This window comes from Pelodiscus sinensis, chromosome 1 (assembly GCF_052426305.1).
Source record: "Pelodiscus sinensis isolate ZL-2025 chromosome 1, ASM5242630v1, whole genome shotgun sequence".
NCBI lineage: Eukaryota > Metazoa > Chordata > Testudines > Trionychidae > Pelodiscus > Pelodiscus sinensis.
In genome coordinates, this window is record NC_143052.1 from 21,034,510 (window position 1) to 21,060,431 (window position 25,922).

The 25,922-nt window shown below is 41.2% G+C and overlaps 1 protein-coding gene across 2 annotated transcripts in view; it reads left to right on the top strand.

The window, feature by feature from the left end:
* The window catches only part of CACNA2D1 (calcium voltage-gated channel auxiliary subunit alpha2delta 1), a 653,332-nt gene that overhangs the window by 281,823 nt on the left and 345,587 nt on the right, over positions 1–25,922 (top strand). For both annotated transcript variants that reach the window (XM_075926367.2, XM_006117144.5), the window contains exon 4: positions 9,539–9,598. In XM_075926367.2, the coding sequence (XP_075782482.1) occupies positions 9,539–9,598 (60 nt within the window). The remainder of the gene's footprint in view (positions 1–9,538; positions 9,599–25,922) is intronic.

The following is a 25,922-nucleotide window of genomic DNA, read 5'->3' on the forward strand; positions in this document are numbered from 1 at the left end:
AAAAATTGCATGCGCTTATTTTTTTCACTGTGGCCTCTTGCTACCAGGAACTGTATACCCCACTCCCAACCCAACCCATTTCTTTCCATTACCATAATCGGTAATCCTCACCTGTTAAGGGTGAGGCTTACCAGTTAACCATTCATATCCCTAATTGATACAAGCACTTGAAGTTCATTCTATATTTCTAAATTGTTTGATGCTGGCATAGTCTCCCAGAGCATATCTCTTTTTTTAAATGACCTAATTTTTTCCCCCTTGGAATTCAGTATTTTAGCAGGCTTTTGTCAGACTACTGAGGTCTAATAACTCTCAGATTACACATTTTATAATGGCTTAATGTACCACAGGGTAGTCAAATATTATTTCAAGATGAATTACTTGAGAGGAGGAGGTGGGAAGGACAAGAAGATTGATTTCATTGTACTGAATGTAATTGTAATAGAGCCATTAACTGACAGAAGTCTGTGCTGGCTAGGGAAGATAAAGATATGACACACAAGAAAAAGGATTGTTGGAAGATGAATAGGCCTTTTAGGGAGTTGATCTTTCAGCTGATCAGATAAAGCATTTTCAGGTCTCATTCCTGCAAACTATGGTAAATCAAAGGCTTTCTTGGGATCCAGGGACTAGACCTTTAAAATAGGCAGTTTTAAGATTGACAATAGGATTTATGTGGCATTTTTGTAATCCCTTTAAAAGTTACAGAAAAGTTGAAATAAACATAAACCTTGGATCTTTTGCACTTCTTATTCTTCCACAATGGATATTTTACTCTAAGAGTAGCAGTTGACAGAAAGATGAAAGGAAATGTAACATCCTGGTTGATGGTGTTGCCCAAGTAGGTGAATATTTCTACATTAGTGAGAACATCATCCTCTATCCATACTGGAGATGGTGTGGCAATATTGAAGGTCACAATATCTATCTTTCTGCAGTTGATTTTCTGTCCAATTTACCAGCTGAATGTGTTAATTTTTTTTTTTTGTATATGGAGTTGGGTATGTGATAGGAAAGCAAAGTCCAGGTCTTCAGGGTATGAGAAGGATGTCTTAACATGTCTTCTGTTGTATGCCACATTACCCAGTAGACAATAATGTTAAAGAGGATTGCTGATATTACATACCCGTGGTATACTGTTTTAACTTCACTGTGATCAACACTTTATATAATGTTGGAATAGAAACTTTTGATTATGTTGATTATATAGAGAGAAATTCCATATACAGTACCTGCAGAATGCTCCACAGCCTGGTCCTGTGAACGCTATCAAAAGCGTTCTCAATATCTTTGATGTTTATGTAGAGTTACCATTGTCATTCTAAACATTGTTCTATTATACTTTTTGTGTCTGTGCATGCATATCCTTTCTGAAAACCATCTTCCTTTTCTCTGGTAACACTATCAACTGACTCAGCTATATGCTGGACTATGATTTTACACAATACCTTGCTTGACACAGGTGGAATTGTGATACCACACCAAATATTACAATCGTTAAGAGTTTCTTTGGTATCTTCACTCATTTGGCACTTTTTCCCTTTCCCAAACTGATGTACATAGAAGGGACAAGATAGATGCTGCTAACTCAGGATTTACCGTGAACAATTTTGCTTTTAAGTTATTCTTGCTATGAGTTTCCCCATTTTTGAAGGATTTGATGGATTGAATAATCTTTTCTTTCGCTGAAGTATCTGTGTTGATATCAAGATCTTCTTCTGCCTCCTGGATGTTTGCTTCTTCTTTAGGTGACTCCCTATTCAGCAATTATTTGAAATGCTCTGCTCAGCACATTTATTGTTTTATTTGTCTTTCTTATTGTCAGTAGGTGGCCTTGTTTGTCCCTGATGAGTATTTGTTCATGTCTGCCATTTACCATGATAAACAGGTCTTATTTCACCATGAGCAGCTGCATCCTTGGCTTTTGTTGCCAGATTATCAATATAATATAATTTGTCTGCTTTCAGAAAAATGTTTGACCTACCAGTGCACCTTGCTATAGCTCGTGGTATTTGTCTTTTAGCTTCTTAATTTTTTTTGTCTAAAACATTTTACATGTAGGGCTCATCTGGTTTCTATAGCACTCTATGTGTTGGGTGTAATCCAATCCTTTCTTCTCTTCTGCTGGTAGCCTAGACAGGCTTCACTGGTCTGCTTATAGACTATTGTACTCCTGTCCAGCTACTTGTTGATCTCATCTGCATTTCCCTTCTCTTCATCAAAGTCTACAAATGCCTGAAACCTGTTCTTCAAAGGCAGAATGAAGGCCTTCTATATTTCAGGTGATTTTAGTTTGACAGTGTCAGTAAGTAAATGTCCCTTGTTGGTGAACTCACACTTCTCAGTTTTAGCTTGGTGAAGGCTATCAGAAGGTGGGAGTGACTGCCAAAATCTTCTCCTCTTTTCGTTTTCACATGTTTCAGTGAGCATTGCCATTGATCACCATATAGTCAGTCTGGTTCTTATCTCTGCCATTTGGAGAGCACCATGTCACGATGTTGAAATAGGATTCTGCTGATGACTAGGTCATTTGAATTGGAGAACTCAACAAGCCTCCCTCTCTGTTCATTCATGGTTCCACAACCATGTCTTCAATTTGCTCTGTCTGCGTTCGTGTTGTCCTTACTGACCTTGGCATTCAGGTCTCCCATGGCAATGGGTCATCTCATGGTGCTCACTCTAATTCTGCCTGTAATATAAGGTAGAATTTGTCCTTTGCTTCTTCATCACAGCCATTTTCTGTACCATAACACTGAATCAGGGTGATATTACTGTTGTGGTTCCCTTTTTCAGTCTGGCTTTCATAAGTCTGCTACTGATGGACTTACACTCAAGCAGGGATCTCTCTACTCCCTTCTTCAAAAGGATGGCAACACCCTTATCGGGTTGTCCATCATCTTCTCTGGAATATAGCAAAGTTTCTCCTAAGGTTCTTGCTAACCTTCTTGATTATATCCATCTGCTTTCATTGACAGCCAGGGTATATAAGTTACAGTGTCTCATCTCTTCCCAGTTTCATATATTGTCCATTATGTTCCAAAAACTATGTTTGGTTCTTATCTGGAAGTCACATGGGTCATTGACTCCTGAAGGCAGTAATGTTCATGCAATGATGGCCAATTTTTCTGCCGCTTCTTCGTTGTTGTGATGGTTTTTACAGGTTGAGGTTATTATCCCTGTGCCTAACCTACAACCTGGAGGACAGGGATGTGTATTCTGTCTAGTCTCTCCTCCACAGACCAGTGCAGCATAACTGAACCTGCCAAGACCAAAAAGCCTTCATTGACACCAATTCTGAAGATTATTAGAGCATGCATATTTTCCCAACCCAACCAGGGCCAGAAAAAGTAGTGTGTTCCAGTGACTAGAACAATGGACTTATAAAGCGGAGACCTTTGCTCTGTTTGCTGCTTTTTTTTTTTTTTAAACCAGTGTCGTCTTTGTGACTTTTGGTAAGGAGCTTTGGCTTATGTTTTCTAAAGGGAGCATTAGCTTTCATGCTTAAGTTTGGACAACTAGGGCCTGATTTCCAGAGGTATTGAACATCTGCAATTGCAGATGTGGGTACCTCTTAGAAAATTTGGCCCCATCTGTGTAATATTGGGCAGTCGGGATTAAATGCTGCTTTTGTAAATGGGGCTCTTTACCACTCAGTGCCTCAGTTTCTACAAATGCAAAACATAAGTGGGTACATATTTTAAGGTGTTTTGAGATCTACAGCTATAAACTGAGAATTAATTTCCTTATTATCTTTTGGCACTCTACTATGAAGAACAGTTGAGGACAAAAAAATGAACAACTGTTTAAAATACGAGTCTCAAATTGAGGTTCATTTCTGGTTGCTGCTAACTTTCTCTGAAATCCTTAGCAGGGGCAATACAAACAGTTATTCCTCCATTGTAACTTATTGTTCAATTTTGTTCCTTTGTGTTCCTCTTGTCTTTCTCTAAAACCCAGAAGCAGCAGTTCATTGCTGAACTTCGAGGCTGCGTCTACACTGGCAAGATTTTGCACAAATACTTTAATGCAAGAGTTTTAGCGTTAAAGTATTTGCGCAAGAGAGCGTCTACATTGGCATGTGCTTTTGCGCAAGAGATGTGCTTTTGTGCAAAAGCAGCCGTGCCAGTGTAAACGCTCTCTTGCGCAAGAAAGCTCCGATGGGATGGCCATTTTAGCCATCGGGTTTTCTTGCACAAGAAATTCATGTTGCCTGCCTACACTGGCCTCTTGCGCAAGAACAATTGCGCAAGAGGGCTTTTTCCTGAGTGGAAGCATCATAGTTCTTGTGTAAGAAGCACTGATTTCACACATTAAAACGTCAGTGTTCTTGCGCAAAAATTCCCCGCCAGTGTAGACAGGCAGCATGTTTTTGCACAAAAGCGCCTGCTTTTGCGCAAAATCATGCCAATATAGACACAGCCCAAGGGTATATTGAGACAATGTGTAAGAAGCCCAATACAAATAAAGATGAATGGTGCATGGTTTAGTGTGGTGATGTCACACTATGTCCTGCTTTCCTATGTTGTTATGAAACACAACTTCAGTATCTACAGCTCATCAGAGCACAACCTCTACAATTTGATGCAGGACTGTCTGTATCAAGTAAAGACATCAGGATTAATAAATCCCTGTACCGATGTGTTATGCAAGTGCATTATCACAATGAGGTATTTGAGGTAATTAATTAATCTAATGGGATGTATGGGACAAGCCAGCATTCTTTGTCCCAGCATAATGCATCATATTATAATAGGATTGTTTTTGTTTTGCAAACATGGAAGTTGGCCAGTTGGAAGGTAATTGTGGGTGGAAATGCTGATAAGACATCAGTAATTTCCTATTAGTTATGAATAGTTTGAATTGCCTACCACAGTAGAGTGGGCATAGCTCTGCTTTGGCAGCGAAACAGGCTAGGCTCTGACATTGTTTCTAGGATGATTGCAAGCAAATCATAATAATGAGTTAAAATGAATGCTATACTTGTGAAACTTGCCAGCCTGCCAGTCCTAGAGTTTGACTTCCTCTCTTCACGCTGCTGGTCTTGCACTGACAGTCCCAATGGAACCGTCTTATTTGTCCCCTCCAACCAGTGCGATCGGACTCCATCCAAAGGCACCACAAGCAGGGAGGTGATCATTGAGGTCTTGGTCTCTTTGCTGAGACTGAAAGCAAGAGTGAACATTTACACATTATAAAACTACTGTTGTGATTGGTCACTGGGAAATTATACTGATTTCACCAATTCATTTCAGGTAGGATTTGATCCAAAGCCCATTGTAGTCAATGTGGACCTTTCCATTGACTTTAACAGACTTTGGAGCTGTCCCATGGTGACCAAGATGTCATCAGAGGGTAATTAATTTTATTCACTATTGATCTTAACTAGATTCAAATAGACAAGTAGAATCAGAATGTTTTAGAATCCTGTTATCAATCCCCTAACAACATATCTGTAATAACAAACCTCCTTTACACTGTTTTGCCTGACTTACATATTAAAAATGAACGATTGGTGTTTTTATTACTTTCTCCTTCTAACAAAGGCCAGGTAGAAAGGTGTTTCCTGTGTGCTAAACATATGCAGATGTTTGTTCATGCCTTTGTGAACTTCCTTTGGTGTTTCCCGGTTTTCCTACTCAGGTTACAAAGTCTAAACATAAATTTAAAGAGTGAGTGCAAAAGCAGTTTGTTTGTGGATATTGTCCACAGATTTTGAGACATAAGTCTCTTTCTCTCTCTCACACACACAAAAATATCTCAACTGACAGCTACATTAAAATAACTCTATTAAGACTGCAAAGTGAAGTATTCAAAATGTAGGAAATGGCACAGGGTACCGGTCAAAAAGCTCCCTCTTTCTTGCTGCATGGACACCAGCATGGGGACACTAAGGCTGTGTCCAAACTCGAGGTTTTTTCCGAAAAAAGTAGCCTTTTTTTCGAAAAAACTTCCCCTGCGTCTAGACTACAGCCGCATTCTTTCAAAATAAAATCGAAAGAACGCGGTTTTTCTTTCGACGGCGGAAAACTTCATTTCACGAGGAAGAATGACTTTTTTCGAAAGTGCTCTTTCGAAAAAAGGCGTTCTTGAATGCAAACAGGACTTCTTCGAAAGAGAGCATCCAGACTGCCTGGGTGCTCTCTTTTGAAAAAGCGTCTTGCTTTTTCAAAAGTACTGCTTGCAGTCTAGACGCTCTTTTTCAAAAGAGGCTTTTTTGAAAGTATCTTTCGAAAAAGACTCTTTCGAAAGAGCCTTGCAGTCTGGACGTAGCCTAAGGGTGTATCTAGACTACATGCCTCCGTCAATGGAGGCATGTACGTTAGACAGATAGGCAAAGGGAAATGAAGCCGCGATTTAAATAATCGCGGCTTCATTTAAATTTACATGGCTGCCGCGCTGAGCCGACAAACAGCTGATTAGCTGTTTGTCGGCTCTGCGCGCTAGTCTGGACGTGCCGCGCCGACCTGAAAGCCTTTTATCGACATCCCCCTTATGCCTCATAGGATGAGATTTACAAGGGATGTTGATAAAAGGCTTTCATTTCGACAGGGGAGCGTCCAGACTAGCGCCCGGAGCCGACAAACAGCTGATCAGCTGTTTGTCGGCTCAGCGCGGCAGTCATGTAAATTTAAATGAAGCCGCGATTATTTTAATCGCGGCTTCATTTCCCTTTTTCTAATACACCAATCTACATGCCTCCGTCGATGGAGGCATGTAGTTTAGACATACCCTAAGAGCACAGGAAACAAAATTCTTGTTTTAATTCTGGTGCATTGCCCCAACTTGCAGCAGTCTACAGCGCTAATGGCTGATAATTTCCGGCTTAGCTCTGGCTTAGGTATCTACTTGGTGCAGATAGCTGCAAAACTCTAGCTATCCTTTATTGAACATATGTGAACTGTTTCCACTGTCTCCCATTCCCTGAGGCTTGTGACTTGGCCATGTATGGGTGGATTTTCATAGGGTTGGGAAAAGGCCATCCTCTGCCAAATTTCTGAATGTAGGGGCATTGGAGCTTCCCAAAGAAAAGGTCACTGGAATTTTTTTAAAAGGGCGGAAACTATTTATTTTCCCCTACTTACGTTGGATCTAATAAATATTAGTTATTGTGTAGCATGACGGCAGATTATATGAATGGTGATAAATGCAAGGGAACGCATGTTAGGAAAACCTTTTTCCAGAAACACCGATTATCAATTAGCTAGAACTCTTTTAAGGAAAAGTTGGAATAGTAATGTCCAGATTGTGCACCACAATCTATATAATGATTATGGTGCTCGAGTGAGCAAAAGGAACAACACAAAAATATTATGGCATTTTTTGAATATATGATATGTCCTTACTCAATTGAATGTTATTTTTTTGGGTCCACATCTCAGAACATAGCTGAAAAGGGGAATATCTAGAGAGGAGAACCAGAAAAGGCTCGCGAATTACCCACGAGAAGAGTTTTAACATGCATAAATAAATAAGATGGATTCTAATATTTTGGTAGAAGAAGAATCAGAAAGGATAGAATCTTATGTATATTTGAGAGTGAGTGTCTGTCGGTCTGTGCATCTGTTCAGTAACTCCTCAAAGTGGTAAAAGCGAAAACCACCGAATTTGGCATGCAGTTCCTCTAATCGTAACTTAAAGGTCAGTTTATTTAGTTGTGCCAGGACAATGGAATGTGCATGGAAACTGCTTGTTTTTCATCAAATTGAAAGAGAAGACTCTGATAGCAGGGACAGTTATACTCCAGAATGACCATAGGGGTGTATCAAGCACTCCAGTCCCAGGGAGCAGCTGCCAGCTGGCCAGCGCAGCCCGTCATCCCAGGTCATCCTTTGGGACCAGCTTCTGGCTGGCCCCAGGAAGCAGCCGCCAGCCACTCTTGCCCCCATCCTCTGTCCTGAGCCCCCCCATTCCCTACTCTGACTCCTGCATCCCCCCACTCCGTCCCTGAGCCCTTCACATCTCCCAACCCCCTGCCATGGCTCCTGCATTGCCTACCCCTTGCCCTGCCTCCTGCACCCTCCACACTCCCAGCCCTCTCCCCTGAAAGACCTGAGAAACACCAGATAAATCTTCCAGTACATTATAAAATAACAAATGTCACAATAGATGCCATGTCCCTTATTGCATCATGAAATTGAAAGGCAACATGTTTATATAGATAATCTGTGTATAGACGTATATCAATAAGGAGATGAAAGAAGTAAATATTATAATATTAAGACAAGTATTAATGAATGCCCATTATTTAAAACAATGACAAGGATGTCAATCTTCATGCTACAGAGAATAAGCTGATAGCCTATTGTAGTCTGCCCTACTGATCATGCATTATGTTTGCATAAGTACAGGTTGAACCTCTGTAAGTAGGGACTCTCTGTTCTGGAAACATCCATGGTCTGGTGAAGGGCTGGTGCCTAGGGGTGCTGCAGATTGGCAGGGCTGCGGGCTGTTGGCAGAAAGCTGCCAGCGGGGCCAGTATCCTAGATCCCTGCAGTTGGGCAGCCATGTTTCCTAATAAATTTGGTGAGGAATTCAGCTTGACCTTTTAGGTATATGTATGTGAATTGAGCACCAGAGAGAGATGGGATTGATAGGAGTTTTGCCACAAATGTTGGAAGTACTCTTTGACTTAGTGAGGGGCAATTCAGGTGCTAAATTACAGCAAATATGCAGTATTGTTGTGATTGTGTTGGTCCCAGGATATTAGAGAGACAAGAGGGCTAAGGTAATATATTTTATTGGACCAACTTCTGTTGGTGAGGGAGACAAGTTTTACAGTGAATAGGCAGGAAAGAAGATGAAACACAGGTAGGACCTATGAGGGACACAGCTTAATCATGTCATGACATCTAATATTTCAGAAGATCTTGTAATATCTGTGACAACATAGTGATGGATTACAAACAAAGGCATGCAAAACTAATTTGTATTAAGCCAATGAAAATGACTTGAACAGCAATTGCTATTTCAAAGAGGTTTCCAAGTCAACATCCTGAGCTAGCAGCCAAGAAAAGATGAAGCAGATCATTAATATCAAGTGTGACAATGTCTATGTTCCTTAGCCCAGTGTCCTGCTCCAAGGGTGAAGAAACTGCTTATTATCTGTTTCAAACACTACTGCAGGGTGAACAATCTAAGTAAATTATTATTTCTTGGGCTTTGTATGAGTCTCTTGATCATTACCATGTGGCTTCAACTGGATGTGCAACGGAGAATCCAGTTGATTAAGTAATTCCAAATTGCAGATGGGCCCCTTTAAAAGTCTGATCTCACATACTTATTCATTAACTTACGTCCCCCCCCCCCCACACACACACACACAAAAAGAAAAAAAAAGAAAAAGAAAAGACATTTAAGAAACTACTGACATTGGAACCTGGCTAATGCCTTGGACATCAATTGTTATATTAATAGAACAGGTACGCAGGTAGCTGTTGTTAGGGCTAGAAAAATAGATATTGTGATAATGCCCATTATTTACAAACATTATTTTATTAAGAAAAGTATTGATGGATGTCTTGTCTGTTTTTTTCCTCAGCGCCTTGCAACAGAAGCAGAGATATTTCAAGCATCACATCAGTGGAGAGATGAGTTTGGGGTAAGTTTTCACCTTTCCCTTCATCAGTCTTTTCAAATATTTCCCACTTTACAGTTGCCACTCTCTTTTTTTCAACTTTAACATCTCAACATAAGTGTTTTAGCAGGGACCTCATCCTCTAAAAGCATGGATTTGGCCTGGTAGAAAGAATCAGTGTGTTAGATGTATTAATTTGCTTTGAAGTATTAAATCAGTTTCTGTAAGTCAGTGAAATGTCCTGAGCCCACCCTGAAAATGGCATGGGTAGGGAAGGTTGCAAAAAGGAAAGAACATTTGCTCCAAACTTATGGCTAATGCTATATTTAGATTCACTCACCAATCACAAAACTGTGCTCCTGATCCCTTGAACCAGTTATCAAAAAGCTAGAAAAAAGAAATTGCATAGTCCCCCTTTACTGCATTCCAGGTTCTGGCTCCCAGTCAGAGAACAGGTTCCGTAAAGTGAGAAGTTACTTAAAACTCAATTCAGTATTGTAACCAATTGTGGTCTCAATGCAAAGGGTGGTCAGGGTGGGAGAGTCCCAAAGCTCTTGTAGGTGGGAGTTGTGGTATTGCCACCCTCATTTCTGCCCTGCTTCTGGCAGGTAGAACTGCCTTCAGAGCTGGCTAGTCAAGCGCTGTCTACACTACAGAGATTTTTTGGAAAAATGGCTGTTTTTTTTTTTTTTTAAAGCTTCACTTACGTCCACACTGCAATCATGTTCTTTTGAAAGAACAGAGGAGATTTTCCGACATTGGTAAACCTTTTTCTGCGAGGAAGAAGCCTTTTTTCCGAAAGAGCTCATCAGAAAAAGGCGTGTGTGGATGGGGAAAAGGGAGTTCTTTCGGAAGAAATACGAGATAGTGTCCATTCAGTGTGGATGCTCTCTTTTGGAAGAAGTTTTTCCAGAAGATCTCCTCTGGAAAAGCTTCTTCCAAAAGAAGCCTGCAGGATAGATGTAGCCTCTGGGAGGAAGGTTGCTGGTCGGGAGTCCAGCTCTAATGCCAGTGCTACAGCAGCAGTTGGAGCTGAAGCCTCTCCACATTGGGGGTGGGAGGAGTGACATCTGTCACTGGGGAGCTTCCTGCAAGCAAGGGAAATCCTGAAGGTGGGTCTAACCCACCCCAAGAGCACCCCTGCAGGAGAAGAGGAAATACCATCCTTCCCCATCCCCAGCTGGGACTAGCAACTGGAGCCTGCCCTGGGCTGTGCCAGACTTCAATGGGGAGATCAGATTTCACAGTCCATGACTCATTTTTCATGGTCATGAATTTGGTAGGGCCTAGAACCCCATTGATTTCAGTCACTTTCAGTCAGGAACTTAACCTCTGTGCCAAGCTGTTGAACAAGAATGTGATATCTCTTTGCTTTATTCATCATAAATTCAGAATGTTGATGTTTTGGACATTTTCCAACTGTGCCTTTTCCCAATCAGCTCATTCATGTCATGTGGTGGCAGTTATGTCCCATAATGCTACTCTAAAGAGTAGCGTTCCCCAGGTGCATTCATGGACTATTTGCGTCTAGTCTGAAAACAATTGAATGCACAAACCTTCTAGTGACTTCAGGATGCCCCCAGGATACACCAGGTGAGGGGATCTCTGAGGCTGATTGATAGCTACTAGCTATAGAAGTTGATTTCTTCTTCACCTAAAAAATACTAGCTGATGGGGCAGATAATTTCCAGCAAAGACACTTCTAATGATCTTTCCTCCCACATCATCCTAACCAGTTGGATTTTTTATTCCTACACAACCCTTTGCCAATTGGTAAGGCGCCAATACTGTGTGTATACATCTACTAGCAAGATAAACCCACACAATTAAAAACATGACCCCCCATTTGATGGAGCCATCATTCTTTCATTCTTTAAACCAGTGTTCCATGTACGTGTTGATACAAAGAGGTTAAAAAAGAAATTAGGACCAGGCCAAATTTAGATCCTGGATCTGTAATGGGCAACCCGTCTGCAGTGCTGGTGGCCTCAGTGCACAAGGGTGTGGGTAATTTTAGGTACTATGTTTGATCATGCACCATTTTACTATTGTGGTATGCACTTGTGCCACCTGGCACTAGGGTCTGCTTTTGCTTTATTTCTTTTATCCTTCACGTTCGGTATAAAAGACACAGATTGGCGTACTCCCTTCAGGGAAGCTTCTGCTCTCATCAGAATTCATCGCCAGGGAGAGATCTCAGAGTAATTTTTGAAATGTAATTTCATATTAATGCACAGCGCAGGCTGTGGCTGGAGTTATAGAGTTAAGGTAATCACAGTCTGTGCATATCTTACAGTCTGAAAGAGTCTGCAGTTGGATTTGTAATAAAGTAGCTGCAAAGAAAGCTTGTGCTTTACTGTTTTGAGTTAGGATGAGAACACTGTGCAGACTATAATAACCTTGACCTTAGGTTATGCAATTAAATTTAGAATAAATGTATTTAAGCTTCATATAATTTAATTTGTTCCATTTTAGCCAGAAGTAATCTTTCTTCTTTTCTGCCCTACTTTTTAGAAAATGTCTGATCAAATTAACTTGCACACAGATCTATTTGATAAACTTTACTTTTCACTGCAAGATTCATTCTCCTAATGACTGTTTTGAGAACAGAAGCGGTATCATAGAAGGTTTTCAGTGGGCTATGCTTCTTGTTGGCTCGTGGTTGCATATTGAATGAACCTGCTTCCCTTGTTTGATGGAGTTTGAGTTTGGGTGATAAATAAAAAGCTCCTTCAGCACAGTATATATGAGTCATAAGAGAAACAAGCTTTTTTGGACACAGTCTATTGCTGATTTTAATTAGCTCACAATCAGCAATGATCTTGACAGCCATATTGCAGTGCAGTGATAGCCTGCAGGTTTTTGGAGAGGGGAAAAAAAAAACAAGTTAAAAAATACAGTATAACATGGGAGGCTCACTCTTACAGAGTGACTCTATGGACTGATTTCAGTGGAAGAAGTTTGGGGGAGAAAGGCTAAAGCTGTGACATATGTAAATTCTGATGTCTGTGTAAAGGTGTAAAAGATGTGTGCCATTAGGAAAGAGTCAGAGCATCTGTTGTAGCAACTTGCTCTGTGTGGAAATTTTTGTGCACATTTACACAATAAAAGTGTGTAAAATATACTAAGGTGGGAGCAAGAAAGTTTTTTTTTAATAGAGCTGTTGATTAATCACAGTTAACTCAGAAAATTATCTCAAAAATTAACCGTGATTCAAAATAGTGATGAATTGCCATTTTTAATCACAGTTATACAATAGAATAACAATTGAAATGTATTCAATGTTTGTGTATGGTTTTTTTATCTACATTTTCAAATTAGGGATGTTAGCTTGTAGTTATTTACATGATTATCCTATAAGTCTTATTGGTTAATCCTAATGACTTAGCACACCCCCCTCCTCCCTGCAGCAAGTGGGGAGTGGGAGGGTGGAGCTGGGTTCTAAGCTAGCTCACAGCATGTACCAGTTTCTGGAGAGATACCTGCCCCCTCAGCTCCCTGTTACTTCCTACTGATGCAGCAGCATGGGGGTGGCGGCAGTGGGGAGTGGAGGTGAGGCAGGAGCCAGTGCTGGGGGGAGCCAGCTTAATGAATGAGAGGCATCAGCACAGGGTATGAGAGGTACAGGCAGGAGCCGGTACATGCAGGAAGCCGGCTTTCAAGCTGGCTCCCTCTGCATACTGGCTTGGCTCCCGCAGAGCTTCCTTCACCCCCTGTACTGCTGCCTCTGTATCAGAGCCAGCAGAGTGTGTATGTGTGTGGGTGACAGGCGGAAGCCAATACGCCCACTTTTAAGCCAGCTCTGTGGAGTCGCCTGTCCCCCCCCTTGCTGCTTCCCACTGAGGCAGCTGTGTGGAGGCAGGACATGCAGGAGCTGGTGCTCAGGGGGCAGTTGGCTTAAAAGTCAGCTCCCCAGGAGCCCCGGCTCCTGTGAAGCCACCTGCCCCCCACTCTACTGCCTCTGATAGAGAGACTGCAGCATGCAGGGGAGGGAAGGAAGGTGGGAGATGGTACACACAGGAAACCCGCTTTCAACCTGGCTCCTCGCACATATTGGCTCCTGCCAAGCTGCCCTCTCCATCTCCCCCTGTCCACCTCGCTGCTGCCTCCCAGCACGCGGCTGCCCTCTGGGACCTGGAGCCTTAGTGCAGCATGCACAGCTGCTCTACAGGACCCGGAGCGCTAGTGTGGCACGCATAGCTGCCCTACGGGACCCAGAGCCATGGCAGCAATGGCTGGCCAATGGGATCAGCAGGGCAGGGCAGCGAGACCAACAGGAGGTGGGGAGTATCGACTCCCATGGGGCTGCCTGCACCCTGTGCAGTTGCCTCTTTATTAAAGGCAGTGGGGGAGACTTAAACGTCGGCTCCCTGTGAGGACAACTCCTGCCTCCCCCAACTATCCTGAATGTAAATGTGTAACCACTAAAAAAATCCAGCAGCTACACATTTACACAAACACACGTTAGGGATATCAACTATCTCAAATGTATTTTACCGTGAAAGCTTTTGCTATCCAGCACTTTAACTGGAAAACTTTAACCAGCATTGTGGCACTTCAAGATGATGTCATCAACAGGTGCCTCCTTCTCCCTCAGCCTGCCTTGAGCTGCCTAACGCTTTGCTTAAGCATGCAGCACATTCAATTAACTGGCAACCAGTATTCCCCATAAGTGCTGAATAATAAAGCTTTCACTGTATTTCAGTTCCCACACAAAGCTAAACACAGAGCAAGACCCAAAGCATGCTCACTTTATATCATGTTTGATTAAAATATTTGTACAGTTTGAACCTCCCTGGTCCAGCACCATTAGGACCTGACTGGTTCCAGATGAGGGATTTTGCTGGACCAAGGGAAGCCATTTCCATACCCTTGCCACTGTCCCACCTGGCCCCAGCTAGCTCCCCGCCTCCTGCTGGTCCCATTGCCCTGCTGACCCCATTGGGAAGCCATCACTGCCGTAGCTTTGGGTCCTGTAGGTCAGCCATGCATGCTGCGCTAGGGCTCCGAATCCCGTACATTCTGCATAGGGTAGCCGTGTGCTGGGGCTCCAGGATCTGCTGGGTTGCTGCGCACTGCGGCTTCCTGCCTCACCAAGCTACCATGACTCCCTGCTGCAGCTCCCGCTGGGCAGCCTTGTGCCAGTTCTCCCAACCTTGACTGGCAGCCTCACTGCCACATGCTGGGCAGCCCTGCCATCAGCTCACTGTAGGCTGTCCACTGCCCTGCTGGTCCTGAAGGGATCCATGTTGCTGGCCCTCCACCAGGACTCTCTAGTTTTGACACATCCATGCCAGACCATGGATGTAGCTGGACCAGAGAATCCTGGTTGAGAGAGTTTCAACCTGTACTGTAAAAACGATAAACAAAAGAAATAGTATTTTTCGGTTCACCTTAGACAAGTAGTGTAGTTCAATCTCTTCATCATGAAAGTGCAAATTACAAATGAAGATTTTTTTTTTAAGTAACTTCAGTCAGAAACAAAACAAAACAATGTCCCCAAGTCCATTTGGTCCTACTTCTTGTTCTGGCAATGGCTAAGGGAAGCAATTATGGGAGATAATGATACCTGCTTCTTATTTGCATTGTCACCTGAAAATAATGCGCAGTCCTGTGGCTCCTTAGTGACGATCCAAAATATGTAGAATCATAAGCGTTCCTGGGTAAAACCCACTTCATCAGATGAATTGGAGTGGAAATAACAGAAACCAAGAGATATAGATATGGCAAAAGAAGTACCTGTCTATTGTAGCACCTGTGCTAATGAGGCTAATTAAGTGGGCTGGATATGTCTCATACATAACTTTTATTGCGGAAACGCAGATATAGGAGGAAATGCAGAGGCGGGAGAAATTGGTTTAAAGTAAGAACAGAGGTCCACATGGCACTTCTGTGCCAGACATGCTAAATATTCATTTGCTCCTTTATGCTTCAGCCACCATTCCAGAGGACATGCATTAATTACATTTATCACTGAACTCCTTGAAAGTTATGATTCGGGTTTGTCCAAACAAACTACTCTAAAGTGACTATTTAGGGCTGCACCAGGTATAAGAGCTAACTTACTTCAGATATGGAAGTTTTTGACACAAGACTTTGACTTTGCTGGGATTGCATGGTGGTATACGTTGGATTACAATCGGTCCTACTGCTTAAGAAAATGGAGACTGTGGAGTAAGTAGAGGGTGACATGGCCTAAAGTTGTTTAAAAAATATGTATACAAATAGATAAGGTTAGGTTTTCAGCAAGTTGGAGTCTGTAAGGAACAACTTGAAGCAGAGGGTTAAGTTTGATATTGCAGAGGGAACATCTGATTCTACAACATTGAGACCCAATGATTGTCCACTGAATTCAGAAATGGTATTTCCACTGATGTCAGTGTTCTTTGAAACAAGCCGTAAAGGCACAAATCTGCATTCTGTGTTCACATAACTCATAGATTCATAGACTTTAAGGCGAGAAGGGACCACTATGATCTAGTCTGATTTCCTTAACATTGTGCTGAAAACCCTCCTGTAATGGCCCCCGACGTCTGGCTGAGTTACTGGAGTCCTCAAAGCATGATTTAAAGTTACAGAGAGTCCATCATTTATGCTTGTTTAAACCTGCAAGTGATCTATGCCCCATGCTGCAGAGGAAGGCGAATCCCTCATCAACCACTGCCAATCTGATCCCCTGGGAAAATCCCTTCCTGCACCCAAATGTGATGTTCGGTTGGACTTTGAGCTAGGGATGTAAGCGACTAGCTTATGCTTATCGGATAGTCGACTAGTCGCTTCCGCCCTTTGCTGCCTCTATCAGAGAAAGGCAGCAAGGGGGCAGAGGACAAGCCTGTGCTGGGGGAAGCCAACTTAAAAGCTCATTCCCCCAGCACTGTCTCCACGGGGGCAGGGGAAGTAGAGGCACTGTGGGAAACCGTGCAAGCAGGGACTGAAGCAGTCTCCGCTAGTGCTGCTTCTGCTGCGATTCTGCTTTCGAAATGTACAAGAGACCCACGGGGGCTCTTGTACATTTCAAAAGCAGAAGCCCCGTGCTCTCTGTGGGGCTTCTGCTCCCTGAGAGGCTTCAGCAGGGCTTTTGTACATTTCAAAGGCTCAGGTGCCACAGGGAGCACAGGTCCGGTCCCCTCCTGGCCTGTGTTCCCTGTGGGGCTTCCACTTTTGAACTGTAGTAAGAGCCCGGAAGGAAGAGCCCTTCCACTAAATTGAGCATGGGGTTTTGGTATGCAAGGTTGAGACAACACGTACAGACTCCAAAACATTTTAGGCTCAGTAATTTCCCGGAAGCTGTAATGAGTATGTGTCAGCATTGCACACTCTATTCTCCTGACATACTTACCTCTTGAATTTTCCTTAAATACACTCCCTCTGGGGAGCTATTTATTATTCAATAAATGTATATTATATAGTATCATAGACACAAACTGAACTCTACATCATCCTCTAGTGATTTGGTGAAGTGAGCAAAGTCTCATAAGTGTTAAAATTTAGAAAATGATTAATTGAATGTAGTGCACCGAATATAAATTAATTGTGACTGTATGTATTTTGTGTCAACTTCACACCTGGAGCACAGGGCTGGCATATTGAATTTAGTGGATTTATATGATTAAAATTAAGCATGTGTATATAAATTAGGGCATTACACAGATCGGATCTCTCTAATACTCTTTGTAACAGGCACAGAGGAGCTTTGGCAATCAGGGCTGTCTCTGGGTGGGGGCAGTTCTGGGACAACCCCACCACTAACCCGAGCCCTTATCCTCCCTTCCTCTTTACAACCCTGTTACACTTCTGACCCTGTCTCCATTCTGCCCCTTCCTCCCAATCTCTACTTGCCTCACCTCTTCCAACCTCTGTTCTCCCTCTTCCTGCCTCCCTTTCATCCCTTCCCCCCAAACTTCTCCCCCATGCAATGCTGGTAGCCAGTGGAGTGAGGCAGGTTGGGGCTAAGTTGTTCTGCTTCCTGCCACCGCCAGTGAGTGCAAGGGTGGGCCTGACCAGTGTTCCCTCAAGCTATGTGCTTGGACAGCTGCCCAGTGAGATTCAAATGCCACCCAACTGATTAGCCGAATGCCCAGAGCTGGAAGCACGTGTTTCTACTGGTGGTGCACATTCACACACGCCTCGGTGCACATAAAAATATTAAAAAATAGAGGGAACATTGGCCCGGACCCCAGCTACCAATGCCAAGCAACTTTTTTGTGCCCCAGACCACCTTGCCCTGAAGCGTAGGGTCTCCCATAGTGCGAGGCCCGGGGCATTTGCCTTGGACTGTCTTAAGAACAAGATAGCTCTGGCAGTCACTGTTCCAGCCCTTGGCATGGAATAGCACATGGACTAGGGTTGTCAGATGGTTGAAACAAAAATACTGAACCTCCCCCCCCCCCAAAGAAAACAAAACAACACTAGGGAAAAAATTCTGTTGAAGGGGAAAAAAGGGGGTGGGGGAGACCAAAGTTGTTGAGCAAAAAAGAAAAAAAAAACACCCAGCATTAAAACAGCATGTCTCCTTTAAGAGTGAGTGCAGGGATAGGAACAGGGGAGAAGTTGAGCATTAAGACCCAGGGAGTCATTGCTTCCCCTAGGTCTTTTGGCCAGCAGCCAGTTTGTGCCGGCAGCCTTGTGGAACCAGGTAAGCATGGGGGCTGGTGTTGGGGGCTGGGGGGAAAAGTTTGGGGGGGGGCGGAGGCCGGGCACTGAGTGTTTGTAGAGTTGCCAGGTGCCCGACATTTTCGCCTCCTGTCTGGGGAAAAATTTAGAAAATACCGGACATCTCAGGTGTCCAGTATTCTCTGAATTTTTTTACCGGACAGGAGGAGAAAATACCGGACACCTTGGCAACCCTAACATGGATGGGCTGCATGAGAAGCGCAGCATCTTGGTTCTGAAGGTGGATCTTACCTCCTGGGACTCCAGGCTCTCTGAAGTTTATCCAGAGCCCGCTAAAATCAGTGGATATTTCTATTGGCTTCAGTGGGCAGTAGGCAGAACCACTCTGGATTTATGTGGAGTGAATTTTACTCTATGTAAGTACAACTTACTAAGATGGAGGCATATTGCCAATAAACCTTTATTACACAGGAGTGTTTTGAAATCGTAAGTTCAATAGAAACGAAAGGATTTTTTTTTTTTACAGAATTTCTTTCCAAGATCCATTTTTAACATGAATGCTTTAGTGTTTTAATATTATAAAGAGTCTAATAACTTCTTAATACCTTCCATCAATAATTTAACAGTGGGGTAATGGGAATAATTACTGAAAAGGTTCCTTTACGTTTCAAAAGGCATATTAGAGATCCTGGATATTTTCTGGAGTAAAGAAGGGCAGCTTTCATTAAATATAGGTTTGCAATTTATACATATGTATACATTTTCTGATTAAATGCAATGCCAATTAAAATAGATCTGATTTGCAGTTATCTTTAAGGCCCTAAAATACAACATACTGCTTATAAAAGTGTTACGTCTCTTAGAGACTTACGAGACCACTATAAAGAAGAATCCAAAATATTGAACTTCAGAAGCATAACAAGAAAAAGGGGGGGCAAAAGCCCACTTAATTCACTGCCATACTCCATTTCCTTTACTCCCAGCAGCACAGCATTCCCTAGTTGAACATAGAACTGGAGAAACAAAAACTGTACTTATAAATGAGTTTGAATTAATGCAGCCATCAGAAGTACAAACCAGTACTGCTAAACAGACCAAACCTCATCAGCTATTACTCTGAATTTCTTGAGCCTTTGAAAGGAAGATTTTTTTTTTTTTTGTCAGTTGTAATGGTCCAATTATTCTTTTGGATTTCAGGGGCTTTTGAAGAAGGAATAGTGTGTGTAGAGGGGAAATGTTCAGTATTAAAATAATTGCTGTGATTCCCCAAAAGATCTCTTACAATTGCATTTGGTATCACGTTTGATTGCATTGCAATGGTTTGTTAGCTAAAGCAATTTTTGTTTTCAGTTGGGCATATAATATTAATTGTACTTACACATGTATAAGCGTAAGGAATATCTCATTTGTATTTTAATAAGCAGAGTCTTTCTGCTTGGCTTATTAGCATCCACTTATTTATAAGACTGCAATGCAGACTGCTAGGAATTAATTATCGTGTAAATAGAAGCTCTTAAAAATTCCTTTCAATGTGTGTTTTCTGTTAAACAATGGCATCGTTCTGGATTCTTTCAGGACCATCTTAATTCTCTGTACATTAGTATCTAAGATAAAATATTTAGTATGATTTGGAAATAGGCCAAAGTTTGAGTTTCAGCTTAACTTAAGTTTGCGGTGTAGAGAAAAGATTATAGAAATGTTATTGTGGATCATGTATTTTCATAGCTTCTTAGTTTTCTTGAGAAGAGAATGTTAACTGCATAAAAATGTAATGCAGAGTTGCACACCATCAGAATGGCAAAGGATAAAATTATGATTGAGACTAATTTATTCTCCTAACATGAGCAGTAATCCTTTTAGGTCACAGTAAAAATGTTTTATGGGAGGCAGTAGAAGGAAATGTCAAACAACACAAGTTCCTAGGGATAGAATGCTTACCTTTCCAGGACTGGCTATAATTTTTCCCGAATGCTGAGTCAGCATCAGAAAGTTGCATCTTAAAAACAACTGAAATCCTGCCAGTTGTATTGTTAATCGCTTAATTGTCAAACCTGATTTTTCAACTCCTGAGATGATTGAAAGAAATCAGACATCAGAGGCAGAGATGGGACACAGAATACTTCACTGATGTGTACCTCATGTAGCTATTCACATTTGTACAAAGGAATCCAGACTCTTTGCTGTAATCAGGTTCTTGCCTAGTCGATTGCACCAGTGCAAACTAGATGGGAAATGCTATCATTCCAATTTGATACCATTTCCTATCCACTTTGCATTGATCTAAATGCATACACGAGCTGCAGGGCAGCGGAGAACTAAGCAGAATGTCTGCAGGTGTAGAGGAAGTGTAAAGCTCTGTGACTGGGAAGAGTTGAGAAATCTGATTAAAAACAAAAATGGCTCACAGCAATGGAAAATCAGGTCCATGCTGGTATATGTCAGTCTTTTCTGTGTCTTCACTCTGGGACTGGATCCAAAGACTGTTGAAGTTAATGGGAAGACTTCTACTGATTTCAGTGGTTTTTGGATGAGGCCCTGTGTTTCTGAGATATATATGATAGAGAAGTTAACTCAGTGTGATTAATCTAAATTGACAGATGGTCATGGTCTTAGGGAGAGGAATATGTTTTCCTCTGAAGGGCCCTGTGTTACCTTAACTTATGTGATACTTGTCTTGGATTGGTGCATAATTTAAATGAGACATGCCATATATCTCTCTGAAATAACGTGAACATGGAATTCTGCTGTCAGCTGTGTGTGCACTTTGAGGTCTTCCCACTCACAGAATTGTGCATCATGCAATGGAGATTGTGAGAAGAAATGGAGCATAACATGTTGCATGCAGAGGCAATCATGTGGATTATTCTGATGTTTCTCTGATGCTTATCCAAATCATCCCAAGTTTTGGGGTCTGTGGAAGTGGGACCAAAGTTTGGTAGGAAAAAAATTCCTGGTACTGTCTGATTTAAATCTAGTAGGGAAATATCTCAATTACAATTTTTTTGTCAGTACATCAGCCCTGGACTGAAGCCAAGTTATAATTCTGTTCCTTTAAGTTAACGGGAATGACTTCCAAATTAAAAAAAAAAGTTTTAGTTCAGTTTCCACTGTATTTGAACCAGTTTTACCATCCTTTATGTAGAATGCCAGCAAATGGCATGGAGACAGATTTCTTTATTTTAATTTATGAGAATTTGACCAGATTGAAACATAGCCTGGACAAATGTGTTATGAGAGATAAGTATTGAGTCTTGGTTCTCCTTATGCACTCTTTTTTTTTTCATTTAGGAAAAAATGTTAACCCTTTGGCAAGATTTTTATCTGATTGACAGGTGTCAATCCAAATAATGTTGAACTCCAGTGGAATTTCCCTTGACTAGTGTAAGAAGAGAAATAATCTCAATAAATCCTCGGGAAAGTAAATACAAGAGTCCCTGACTAAATCACTTACAGCCTTTTTTTTCTCTTTAATTTCCAGAGAATGGCAAATAATATTTACATTTATCCTTCAGTGTTTTGTTCAGAAGGTCTTGCACTATCTGAACTAATTCATACTGCTTTTACCATTCCAAGTGGAAACACCTGCTTTTACCATTCACTTCAAAGTGGACACACCTGATTAATACTAAGATCAGAATGAAGGATGTGCGTAAATATTCCATACTTGATCTCCCAATTAGGACTGCATGGTGGATTATTGATATGGGCACTAGAACACTGAGACCACAAATACACATCAAAATATCCTAAAGCTAGCCAAAAATCTATTGACCACTTTATATCATCTAAATTACAGTTGTGAATTATGGCTTCACTGTGCAGTGTAAAGCTGTGTAAGTCATACATTCAGCTCCAGTAACCGAACAGTGCACAACCTGTCATCAGTGCAATTCTCCTACTGAGTGTTGAAGCTCTTAATGGGTTACCATGCATACATTCAGATGAAAACAAAGTCTCCTTGACATCTTATGTGTGCTTGAGAAGTACTGAATTTGACACATCCTATTTTCTAATATGTCTCTTTGGGTTATTGCATTTTGGCATCTCTTTTACATGCTTAATTATAAATAGAAGTTTAACATTTTAATATAAATTGTTAAAAAATTATATCTACCTAAAAGAGAAATTTACTGGTATGCATGGTGCCAGGAAAGTTTTTAGGATGAGGAGATAAGCAGTCAGTCATTATTTTATCTTTCAGAACCCCATTTTATCTAAAAAATTTAAAAGTGTGAACAGACATCACTTAGCTTTACACATTGACCATGCAGCTAATTAAAATTTGTGCTACTTCTGACAGAGGTGGGAGGTGGCTGGGCTCAGTGTAATTTAAATTTTCTCATCTTTCAGACCCCACTGACATCATAAAATCCTAGGGCTGGAAGAGACTTCAGGAGGTCATCAAGTCTAGCCCCCTGCCCAAAGCAGGACCAATCCCAACTAAATCATCCTAGCCAGGGCTTTGTCAAGCCAAGACTTAAAAATCTCTAGGGATGGCGATACCACCACCTCACTAGGTAACCCATTCCAGTACTTCACCACCCTCCTAGTGAAATAGTTTTTCCTAATATCCAACCTAGACCTCCACCACTGTAACTTGAGACCATTGCTCCTTGTTCTGCCATCCGTCACTATTGAGAACAGCTTCTCTCCATCCCCTTTTGAACCTCCCTTCAGGAAGTTGCTGTCAATTTCCCCCTCTTTCCTTACTTTTCTCTTCTGCAGACTAAAGAAGCCCAAATCCCTCAGCCTCTCCTTCTAGATCATGTGTTCCAGCCCCCTAATCATTTTGGTTGCCCTGCTCTGGACCCTCTCTAATGTGTCCACATCCTGTCTGTAGTGGGGGGCCCAGAACTGGACACAATAATCCAGTGCCAAATAAAGACATGTACATTATCGCCGCCTTTGATGCAGTTGTTTAATGTGGTTTCTGAACAAACATCTAATTACAAGCAAAATGTATTATTGTACCCAATTTATTAGCACCCTGCAGGTTCTCTAGCTTAGTTTAAAGAACCTACTGTACTGTAAGAGATGCTTCCTGCAGGCTGCTGTCTACTTAGTACCTACTTTTCCCAGACTCTTAAATGACTTGGTAACACTTAGATGACTAATTACTATTTTTGCCCATATTACATTCCAGTGGCAGAGATAGTAGCTACTGAGTTTCTGATGAGTGGCAACCCCGTTATCTTCATTTGGAATTTAGTTAATAAATCTAGTGATGTGGGGAAAGGAAGAGAATTAAGTTAACTCAGTTGCAGTGGTTTTGGACTGCTAATAAGAGAAAGACAGTAAAAGCACATTTTTGTCTTCTATAGAATAAACATATAAACAAGGAAGCAGTCAGTTAAGTAACAAGATGACATTCTGACATAGATATTTTTGGGAATGGAAGCACACTTTAAAAGGTTTCAAGATTCAGTTCAGTTTAAATAGGCATCTGAAAGCTTTGATACTTATTTGAAAAGTATCCAAAGTATGAATTACTTCTTGGATCTGCAAATTGGGTTGAAAAATATGATGCTTGTGAGAATTTCAATATTTTCTCTTCCAGGCTCTTTTGTTTAATGTTTAAAACAAACAAACAAAGAAACACAACCAAGAAAGCACCTCCCCAAAAACTCTCTTCCTCTATAAACAATGTTTTCAATTTGGCAGGTCTGTTTCACGAAGGCTGAAATCTGGATATGCAGAGGGCCCAGAAGTGCAGAATAGATTGGGAAGAGTGGGAGAGGAGAAGAAGGAAATAACCATGTTTATTTGAAACTGGAAATAGATTTGTTTTGAGATTTTTAGGGCAATAGAATAGATGACGTTCTTTTCCCATTCAAATGTTTGCTTTCCCATTATGTTCTTTTCCCATTCAAATCTATTTACTATCTCTCTCTATATAGCAGGGCAGCGCAGGACTAACAGTGGTTGCAACTTTGAGGCTCCCATGTTTGGTCTCAGCACAGGGAGCTGAACTTGATGATTTCTCAAGGTCCATTCCAAACCTAATATTTTTTTATTTAAGAGGTTCACATTTTTCTTCATATGCTACAATCTGTTTGTGTAGCGAATACAAATATTTAATCTGTGCATCACTTTCCCTCATGTAGAGGAAAAAAAGACATTGTAATATTGATGAAATCTATATAGTAGGGTGGTTGTAAGGTTTAACATGGTAATGTTTGAAGTCCTTGATGGAGATACTATAATGCAAAATGTGGCAACAATCTGAAAACCTAATGACCCACACAATGAAAAATGGCATTTTCACACCAGTATGCATTCATTAGGAATTTTAAGAGTGAATGTTCCAAGACTACTAGCACATGGGACAGCTAAAGATGGCAAGTATTTGATGCCTCTCCAGTAATCTCAAACAGATACACAATCCAAAAGTAAATGATATTCTCAGTCGGGTTTGACATTAAAATGTACTTAGAGCTATAAAGAGACATGCTGGATACCTACTGTAAACACAAACATTTTACATTGGTGTTTGATTTCTGTCCATTCATCCTTTCTACGCTCTGCCTCTGATTTGCATGCAAATTAAGTAAGTGAGGTAAAATCATGGCTCTCTTCTGTGACTTCCTTGAAAGTGATGTGGTTCTACTGAAATTATGAAACACTTTTCTGTGGGTTCAAATGGGCGAAGGAATATCCTTTAGTGGACCAACTTCTAGTGGTAAGAGAAAGAGTCTTGATCTACACAGAGCTCATCTTCAAGTCTGGGGAAGGTACTCAGACTATCACAACAAATACTGTGATGTCCAGTTGTATATAAATCCACAGATCCACAGGTATAAATCTATTGCAGCTAGTTGAGGAACTGGTTCCAGATGTGTGTGTATGTGGAACATTCAAATTGTATTCATTTTCCATTTGATTTGTACATAAAGTATATTTAATTTTAATGGTAAATTTGAAATTATTAAAAAGAATGCTAATGGACCTGCTCCACATTTAGATCCAAATAATTAATCTAAATTTAGCTTGTCCATCTGCGCTTTTTAGGAGGTGCATTGAGGCTTGCTACTTATAGAACGGCCACAAAGTGACCTGAATCTACATGTTTGCCTTCTGCCTTTTACAGGTATCTTCCATTGCACAAGTCTACTGACTCCTCTTCTTAGAGGAGAATATGCAGAGGAAATTCAAAGGAAGAACCTTGTTTGGGGTTTTACTGGATTTGCTTTTCTTTTTTTCCACAGTTGTGGAATATGTGGCCATCAGACACATACCAAAATAATATTTAAATAACTCTAAATAGTTACGAACAGTTGATGTGTTTTTAAAAATGACTGTGGCATTATTACAGTTTAATTTGTAAAGCTCCCTGTCAGGAAGGGAACTGGTATTGTACAATGATGACCTTCCTTGTAAGTGATGGTTTCAATCTGAAAAATGGTATAGCCACAAATATTACAAAGTGTCATCCAGTTGAAAAAATCTCTTCTATTCTTCTTCCAGACGAGGCTGCAGGAGTCAAACTAAGGCTGCCATGTACACAATGGACTTAAAAGAAATCGGAGCCAACTAAATATAGGAGTCCATTCTATAATAAAGAGAAAACTTAACAATGATGTATTGGGCTGCTTGGTGTCACACATTTCTCATATGAAATACAAAGTTTCTTTAGGAGGGAAAATGTTCTATTTTAATCCATGTTCTTTGCTTTTAGAAAGACTTTTTTCTCTTCTGCATGAGAAGTACCCATAATGGTTGCCATTCATACAGGGCA